The sequence below is a fragment of the Patiria miniata genome, unplaced genomic scaffold (assembly GCF_015706575.1).
Source record: "Patiria miniata isolate m_02_andy unplaced genomic scaffold, ASM1570657v1 HiC_scaffold_7, whole genome shotgun sequence".
Lineage (NCBI taxonomy): Eukaryota > Metazoa > Echinodermata > Asteroidea > Valvatida > Asterinidae > Patiria > Patiria miniata.
The window spans coordinates 41,571,366-41,580,944 of NW_024037074.1; the positions used below are offsets into that span (position 1 = coordinate 41,571,366).

General features: G+C 40.3%; 1 protein-coding gene across 2 annotated transcripts in view; it reads left to right on the plus strand.

The window, feature by feature from the left end:
• The window catches only part of LOC119745467 (dihydrolipoyllysine-residue succinyltransferase component of 2-oxoglutarate dehydrogenase complex, mitochondrial-like), a 29,666-nt gene extending 21,542 nt beyond the window's left edge, over positions 1-8,124 (plus strand). For both annotated transcript variants that reach the window (XM_038221826.1, XM_038221827.1), the window contains exons 8-15: positions 1,202-1,396; positions 2,111-2,184; positions 2,716-2,813; positions 3,193-3,323; positions 4,231-4,298; positions 5,116-5,199; positions 6,032-6,199; positions 7,172-8,124. In XM_038221826.1, coding sequence (XP_038077754.1) covers positions 1,202-1,396; positions 2,111-2,184; positions 2,716-2,813; positions 3,193-3,323; positions 4,231-4,298; positions 5,116-5,199; positions 6,032-6,199; positions 7,172-7,306 — 953 coding nt within the window. In that variant the 3' untranslated portion in view covers positions 7,307-8,124. The remainder of the gene's footprint in view (positions 1-1,201; positions 1,397-2,110; positions 2,185-2,715; positions 2,814-3,192; positions 3,324-4,230; positions 4,299-5,115; positions 5,200-6,031; positions 6,200-7,171) is intronic.
• The last annotated feature ends 1,455 nt before the right edge of the window (positions 8,125-9,579 follow it).

The following is a 9,579-nucleotide window of genomic DNA, read 5'->3' on the forward strand; positions in this document are numbered from 1 at the left end:
CCCTTAAGAAACATAAAAAAGGAAGCGCCTGTCTCTGCATACAGTTACAAAGACAATAAATGAAATATGTACAGCTTGTCGTTAATCACCTTGTCCTTGTGTTTTAAATTGCTTTGAGTGCGGTGTTTTTGTCGCTAAATGAATCACTTGTACCAGCACAAATGCAACTTACTGCGTGAGCGCATGGTTCCAGGCGAGCCAAACAACCAGCAAATGGCTTATGACTGTATACTTCACGCTGTCTTCATTTGGCATGGCTGTGTCTGGCCTTATGAGGGCGCTGTGTCCAATTGCCAGTAGCACATTTTGTAAATTGGACAGTGCTGTGACTGTTAACTTTACATGCATGCGTGCATTTATACATAGTACATGTACTGCAATTAACATAATATGAAGTATTTTGTAAATTTTCTGTCATATCTAACTTAACCCTGCTGCCTTAATTTCCTTTTTTTCCCCTTTTTTGTTTTGTTTTTATGGAGAAGTTTTTTTTCTCCAATCTTCATTGTCCTTGGCTGCCAGTATCTAATCCATCTGCTTAAAGGCATATAGGATCATTTGCAATTATCCCAAAAATAATCTACCAAATTATTATCAAAAAGTTTACTTGGATTAGAGATTGTACTGGTACCAAACGCCATTTTAAATTGTTCCGTCTGGCTTGCTGTCATTTAGAAGAAATCAATAAATCAAGGTGATTTCTAACATCAGTCAATTAACTGATTTTTTAAAATAAAGAGTGCTTTTGACGAAATTGTGTTTCGTGATCAAAAGGTGGTGCATGGTTTTTCACTGTTTTCTCAAAAAGTGTAATATCCACTGAGCTGAAACATCAACAGGTTAGGTTTTGAACATTCTTCTTCGGATTTTGAGTGGTGGTATTGAAAAGCACAATGCACGAAAAGCAAATGATCTCATATGCCTTTAAGTCTAACACTGAGTTTGCATGATTTAGATTCCTATTTCGTAGAGCCCAGCCTCCTTAATGTTACATGGAAGTTGGTGTCCAAATTTGTTGTTAAAGTACAAGGAATGTTACACTGAGTTAATGCAACGTTTGATCTTAGCTGATGTCAAGAAGATTTCAAATGCAGTTTCAGCAGGTAGAGCTGTAGTAAACTTACATGTAAAATACACAATGTCATATTCAATGTAATGTTAATCTGACAATGAAGTTGCGTAACTTCTTTTTTTTTAATAGGTGAGGCGCCTCCCAAAGCAGCAAGCCCAGATACGCCCAAGGCAGATACGCCCAAGGAAGCCCCCTCAGCACCTCCCCCGCCACCACCCCCCTCACCCCCACCCCCACCACCACCCACAGCAGTGGCAGGGAGTATACCCACAACTCCACCGCCTGTACCTCCTATGCCCACAGCTCCGATGACATCCAAACCAGGTAGGCTAAGGATTTGGAAAGAGCTGGTGTACCACCAGTAAACATTTCACTTTGGCCAAGGAAAAAAATTAATCAGTTTCTCGTCCCAGCCCATTTTCTTTTCCTGCCTACCTCCTCTTTTTTTTATTCATACATTTGCAATATACTTTGCAGATATATTGTCAATATGTTGTCTTTTTATTTGTTTCCAACAAAGCTCGGATGAGAAACTTTTTTTTTTTTATTTGGCCTTATGCGAACAATGCTACAATGGCAACATTTGTGCAAGTGGGACTGACTGTTTGCTGCCAACATTAGTGAACATTAGCAACAAAGGTGAACAGTCTTCCTGAGTCTTTCGCTTTGTTTTCCAAAATGGCCAACCTGGGCAATGAATGTAATGGATTTTAAAGCTAAACAGTGACAATTTTTAGAATTTGCAAACAGGGCCCTACCATTTTGACAACAGTTTTGGGGTGACATTCTCACGTGACAAATTCGCAGGGCCTAGCTAATGGACATAAACATGTTTGCGTGACTGGAATACAACCATGGTCTGCCACATTTGTGTGCTTCTACAAAATTATCCTTTGGACAGTGTTTCTTCTTTACTACTGTGCATACAACAAATCATGTGAATCATTGTCAGAGCAACTTATTGAAAGAGTGACAAGGCTCAGGCTCAAGACAGTCTGAACCTTGATAATTGACACTCTTATTTATCTTATTTCCTAGCTGCATCAGTGACGCCCATAGTTGCGCCAGCCTCTGGAGCCATGCCCGGTGTATCGGCAAGAACGGAACAGAGGGTAGGTTGATCATAAATACTGGTGCATGATCAGTGCAGATGAACTGAGTGACTGCTTACCCCACATCTGTCCAACCTTCAGCCCTATCCAGCGTCATCCACAAGGGGTTTTCTGCCACCGTAAAATATTTGCTGCCCTGCTCAAGTGTTTTAACCATCCTATTTCATCATCTACCTCATATTTTAGCTTACAACAAATTAGACTACCTTAGACTACTTAACCAGTTTGCACCAGGATTATTTTGACATTGACCGGGCCCAGGTGCGGGATTGTTTTTCACGAACCTCGATGCCAGACGGGTTCAGGCCGTCATCTGCGGGTAGCACACCTTGATATTTCCGGCCTCGCTCGCTGCAAGTGGGTCGCAGACAAATTTCCAGCTTCGTCGTTGCATGTTTATCTGTCATCAGTTCCGAATACCGCAAAACTTTTGCGTGTATACACAACCTCCAGCGCGAACTGGTTAAGAAGGAACAGATTTATTGAAGGAAAGGCACATTCAGTTAATTGAAATTACTTGTTTTTGTCCAGGTGAAAATGTCTCGGATGCGACAGAGGATAGCACAGAGGTTGAAGGAAGCTCAGAACACGGCAGCAATGCTGACGACATTTAATGAAATAGACATGAGGTATGCTCTGCTCTACTCTTTGCATTTCTTTCCTCTCTCCTCTATTGCTGTGAATAATTTTTTTTGAAGTTGGTCCCAGAGCTCACCAAATTCTGTTCAATTGATCTAGAGCGGCTGAAAAGTTGTGGAATAAGCTGTGGTAGTAACATGATGGAAATTGCGTAACAAGTCTAATTCACAAGTGATAGTCAGTCAGTGGGATAGGTAACCGATCCAATTCACAAAAGATAGTCTTTGAGAGACTGAAGCATGTCTAATTCCAAGTAACTGTCAGTCAGTCTATGACAAGCTCGCCGAGCAGTTACACCATGCTATTTATTCCTGTTTGAACACAAATACCCATCTTATACCCTATTTTATCGTATATTTATGTGAACAGCAACATCATAGCAATGCGCAAGCAGCACAGGGAAGACTTCCTGAAGAAGCACAATATCAAACTTGGCTTCATGTCGGCATTCATCAAGGCATCGGCGCATGCTCTCGGTACTATGCCAGCGGTCAATGCAGGTAAGTTGGTGTCACTCTTACTATTTAGACATCCCAATACTATTGGAAGTCCAGAGGTCTTACATGTACGTAGTCATCACAGGTCAGTCACAAGTCAACTAGTCTCAAATCAGCTGGCAAATGAATTGTGACTGACACTTTCCTGTGTGTCATTGATCATCCCTGTTACTTGTGATTTGACTTGTGATTGACTTGTGACAGACTATGAACTGACTTGCAACTGACCCATGACTAACCTGTGACTAACTTGTGATTGACCTGTGACTGACTTGAAACTGACCTGTGAATGACTTGTGACTGACTTCTGACAGACCCGTGACTGACCTGTGACTAACTTGTGATTGACCTGTGACTGACTTCTGACAGACTTCTGACAGACTTCTGACAGACCTGTGACTGACCTGTGACTGACCTGTGACTGACTTCTGACTGACCTGTGACTGACTTCTGACTGACTTCTGACAGACCCGTGACTGACCTGTGACTGACCCGTGACTGACCCCTGACTGACTTCTGAAAGACCTGTGACTGACCCTTGACTGACCTGTGACTGACTTCTGACTGACTTCTGACTGAGCAGTTACTGATGTTTGACTGATTGGACTGCAACTCTGCAAGTCACCTTGCTGTGCTTGGATTTCTGGGATTTTTCAGCAGTACAGTAAAAGACCAAGTTCTGATAGTAAAAGAAATAGTAGTCAGTCACAAGTCAATCACTGATGAATCACAAGTAAATCACACGTAAATCACAATGTAAATCGGATGAAAGGTAAAAGTTTTCAAATTGGAGCCAAAGCTGGAGTTCAAATCCAAGATTTCGAACACCTCAAAGGATGCCATGCCTTGAAGTTCTGAAGTTTTACCTTGCGTTATGTAATTATCTTCTTGGTTGTTGGTTCTGTTACAGTTATTGATGATGCAGAGATCGTGTATCGTGATTACATTGATATCAGTGTGGCTGTAGCAACACCTAAGGTAGGAAACATTGCTTAAAATGTCGGGGTCACAGTTTCTGGTAGTTATAAGTTATAAATATCCATTCCCGACCCCAAGCTGATATACAGTATGATATCGGGTTCTTTGTTTTCTGCTAACTAAAAACTTAGTTACAGGGCTTTTGATCTTCTTTGTGTTGCCCCAACTTTCTCTCTTTATTGTGGGGGGGGGGGGGGCGCTGGTAGAGATAAGGAGCACTTTCGAGGAAATGCGGCCCTTTGGGCTCAAAATGCATTTACCACATTTACCACGAAAGGATTATACAATGTAGTTGGAAAGATTGTTAGAAAATAGAATGTGAACGTTTACACATATGTACATTGGATTTTCGTGTTATTACTGTTGGAGTAATTTTGGGTACAACCTTTTGGTCATCCACAGTCAAGCCATTAGAACACTAGTCAGGACTCACTCCAGTCAAACAGTTTTCTTTACTGAAACGTTCTTCAAGTTTGTGTGGGCTGGGATCGCCATGTTTATAATTCTGAAGCTTTTGTAGGACCTGATATTATATGCAGCGCCAGTCTTTTGTTGACAGCTTGATTCAAAATTTGATACTTTGAAATATGCATAGACAACGTCAGATGTTAAAAAAAAAAAAAGACATTTGTCAACATTTTTTATCCGTACGTGGAAGACATTATATGGATATCCGGTAACCCAGACCTTTGGAATAAGATTCATGTTTGTAAACTGTAAAGAATCTAAAACATGAAATTTGGGCAAAATTTGGCAGAATGTGCTCCTTTAAGATCAGATGAAAGACCACAATTTGTTATGTTTTATTGTCTCACAGGGCCTTGTTGTTCCAGTGTTACGCGATGTTGGTGGCCTGAACTACGCTGACATTGAGAAAGCTCTGAATGAAATCGGTGAAAAGGTAAGTTATCAAGGATTACAAGCACTCAAGACTACTTTGTAACAATTTTACCAAAGAAGTACAATAAGGATAGGAAATTTGTCATTTGGCGAAAAAAAAGAAAATCAAGTTGATCAGTGGTCTTAGTGCTACTTGGAATTAGAATTACAAAGTGCCTATTTTTCCCAATTAATTTTTGTTCATAGTTCTGGCAAAATTAGATGGAATGGGGGTAATTCGTTCGATTTCAGATTATTGATATTTTGTAACCTTTGATACACGTATGTCTACTACACATGGAATTGTGTAATTAACCCCTGGAATTGTGTAATTTAAATGTCCCACTATTTGGGACATTCAAATTAGGACTGCAGTCGATGCGTTTAACGCCCGACGCAGTGCTTTTGATTTTGGAATTTTATTTTTTTTAATAGAATCAATCCTTTCAAAGGTGAGATTTCGACGTCGCGTAATAGTGCAAGGATTTATATTAAATGTGCGGACCTCTGTCATCCCTTTTACAACCTAAGATACAGGTTTTTTTTGCAAAAAAAAACGAGGCTTCCAGACTCCATGTCGTACAGGCATCGCGCAGTCATGAAAAAAATGATCGTACGTGACGTGACGTGCGGGAGGGGCGCGTAGTAGGATGGCAGCCTTCAAAATACACACACATTGCGCTCTGAATAGTCAATCAGAGTCGTTTTCAAATTCCTCACGGCCAGGGGTTCGTGAAGGAATGCACACGCAACCCATGGAGTCAAGGCTGGTGAAGGGCAAACCTAATATTAAATCTTTCAGTTGTAGTTGATAGAGTTCATTTAATCCTTTTTCATTTTTTTTTTACTTTCAGGCTCGCACAGGTTCCCTAGCAGTTGAAGACATGGACGGGGGGACCTTCACCATCAGTAACGGCGGGGTGTTTGGCTCCATGTTTGGCACCCCTATCATCAACCCTCCACAGTCAGCCATCTTAGGCATGCATGCTACTGCAGACAGGCCTGTAGCCATCGATGGAAAGGTATAACTAACGCTCAGGATGGGTGCCGTGCGTCAACCATAGGTGGCGCTTCGTGAGAGCAGCATGTTGAATGTGCACAATGGTTTGCACACGCATAACGAGAAGAACAAGCCATTTGTTTTTCAATCTGAATGTGCGAAGTTTTCCTAGAGTGCCGGGCACACTGTGTCCATGTGATCTAGACCCTCCTAGCTCACTTTGTAACTGAGTTAGTAAATACTTGTACATAAAATTAATTATTTTTGTTTTTGCTTTTTTAATGGTCATTATTTAGATATTTTGAACAAGTCTTTTAACAACCTCCAATTAACAAAGACATTGACCAAACGGGGTACCGCCAACATAGGGCTGGATAGCTCAGTTGGTAGAGCACCGGAACGGCAATCCGGAGCCCACTCCAGACGATTTCTTTGTTGTACTTTTTTTTTAAATTTCAATTTTCATATTCCTTATTTTTTTAATGAAAATGTCTTAACGTAAATTTTATTCTAATGTAGAAATAGTGGTGATAGCCCTCAAATGAACCGAATGATTGATTGAGAAACCATGCTATATTAAGCAATCCACTTACAAGAGCAAAAAAAAAAAAAAAATTCTGAGATGAAAGTTAGTCATTTAAGCACTAGTACTTAAGATTTTTAACAACTTTGTTTCTTCAAACGAAAAAAAAAATGCACAAACTGCAAATGATCTGATTTACATGTAAAATTAAAGGGAGTTTTTTAGACTATCAAAACCTTTTCACACAATGGAAACATGAAAATATTTGATCACTTATCATGCCTGCAAACTCTGACAGTTGTACAAGTTAACCAAACAATGATTTTTCACCAGCAAATCTACCACTCAGGTTTTCATTTGCAAGTGACTGGTCCTATTTTGCAAGATGGACAGATAAAACTGGTGTTTGAAATGGTTTTGAAATGTATTCTGAATTTATTTTGCAACTTTCTGTGTTGCCTTTTTGCGCAGGTTGAAATCCGACCCATGATGTACGTGGCGCTGACCTACGACCACAGACTAATCGACGGCAGAGAGGCAGTGACCTTCCTCAAGAAGATCAAGGCGGCCGTAGAAGACCCTAGAGTCCTTCTCCTAGACCTTTAAGACAGAAGGACGGCCCTAGATTTGAGTAGTACACGTGGCTTGTTATTTACTTAGCCATTCTGTAATAACCACATCCTATGTTACGGCCACCTCCGGCTCACTTTCCGTAGAGACACACAGGAGAAATGTTCTTGCTGAACATCTTCACAAGCAAAATAAAAATCTGGTGATATACCGGTACATCCGATATTCCGCATCCAAATCACCGAGCTATGGCCGTGGGTAGGACATGTGTCTATGGGATTTAGCCTCAGCCACTTTCATTGCAACTCCAAGCCATAGCTAAGCGATTTGAATGCTGATATTTTGGCTTGTGAATTAGGTAAAATGGTTTTGTGCTTAGCAGAGGTTTTGGGCTTACATGTAGGTGGTCTCTTATATGTGAGGCGCTCTGGCAAAATGACATTGAACTGGGCTCAGGCTGTGGTAGAGACAAATGCAAAAAAAACTCGAAAACTTTAATCACCTTTTTCTTGGTCTTTAACCTTATATTGATAAACGCTGACTTTAAACAGCCATAACTTGTCAACGGAATGTCCGATTAAAGTGCAGCAAACACTAGTGTAAGGAGAATTTTATTCTCTCTCCTAACACCTGCAAAACCTTTTTTCAACCTCTGCCCAGTTCTGTCTCATTTTGCCAGATCACCTCACATATTTGCTGCTGTTGCACGCTGACTTCATAATTATGTCCCAGCTACACGTATCACACTTTCAACGGGAAATGTATCGTAGGAAAGCAAAGGAACCAATAGACTAATCCACTGAGCCCGGCCCTACCATGTTTTGACCAATCACAGCCATGATGAATGTCCAGCATGAATGCACGTGCATATGGCGTGTGCATCTGTAACATAGAGTCTGGCATTGGAGAGGCCCACGTGTTGTTCCCCACGGGCCCAGTGGGCGGGGCCTAATGGAAAGGTCTATAGACCTTGATCATGCTGCCACCATTTCGGTCATATTCCCTGTATCCAATAACAGTAATGAATGATAATTTTTTGTTTCTTTGTTCTCTCATCCACCCTCCCCTGCATCTTTCCACACCTTTTACACCTAATCCTCCTTTTGTGTTTCTTCTTTCAGCCCTGCATGTTTGTGTGCACCCCCATGTTAATGTATGTACCTCTGTCATTTCTGTTTTAGCCTCTGAAGAAGAACTTGCTAAGTTCGCAACGTCAGGCCACATTAATTTTAAGATAATTTTTTGTGTGTAAAAAGGAACCAGACTATTTTTCCTTCCAGCCTCGCTTTGGTTACGTTGATTTGAATGAGAAAAAAATCAAGATGGCCGCAACATGATAATGGTTTATTGACAATACCAGCCTTACCTTACGCTGGTCTTAAATTAAACGTGATGTCATAAGCAACTATACAGCGTTTGTCAATAAAAATACTAGCACTATCTATTTGCAAAACTTGTCCATAGAGTCTGAAGGTGTAGTAAATACTCTGCACAATGGTCTTTATCCCATCTCATTTGGACACTCCAGTCCAGAGATACAGCTTATTAAATGAAAGGACTTGAATTCCAAGTTGGGCCACGTTTCAGATCATCTGGTATCTAATGAAAGGCATTCACATACCAAGAAGGTGTGTGAATGCCTTTCCGTCATTAGATACCAGATAATCTGAAAAGCGACCCAAACAGATTTTGACAGTCTTTACAAGCTTTGCTGTAACTTTTAAGCAAAAGGTCCAAGTCACACACAAGGGTAAAGGAACACTCTATCATATCATGGTAATTTTTCACACAAAAAAAGCAATTTAGTTTCCTCCGAAAAAAATGTTTGACTGCTACATTTTTTGGAGACACGCTGTAGTTGGTCAATGATGAGTAAGTTTAGGTTTTTAACAGATTGTCTTGTTCAGAAACACATGTGAGTTGAATTCTGGAATCAGCATTCTAGTGGTCTTTTTTTTTAATTGTAAGAGTTTAGGTTAAACAGGATATGCAGATATACAGAATACAAATAACAATGATGTTGCAATCGTATGTATCGCACGTCACCACCGCCTTACTCATTGCATAATTGGACCTTGTTGTTGTTCTTACTTCATATTTTATTCTATTTCTTCAGTCTATAGAGAAAAACATGAGTATTATCTGGACAGAATGCATAGGATGTGCCATTAATGAAGCACTTTTCTTGTGATGTGTAAAAAAGATATTTTCTCAATCAAACTGATCTGACAATAAAATAACTGAATGAATGCCACTGGACACCCTGTAAAGTTATTCCGTATAACATTGTGTAATGTTGAAAATCGACA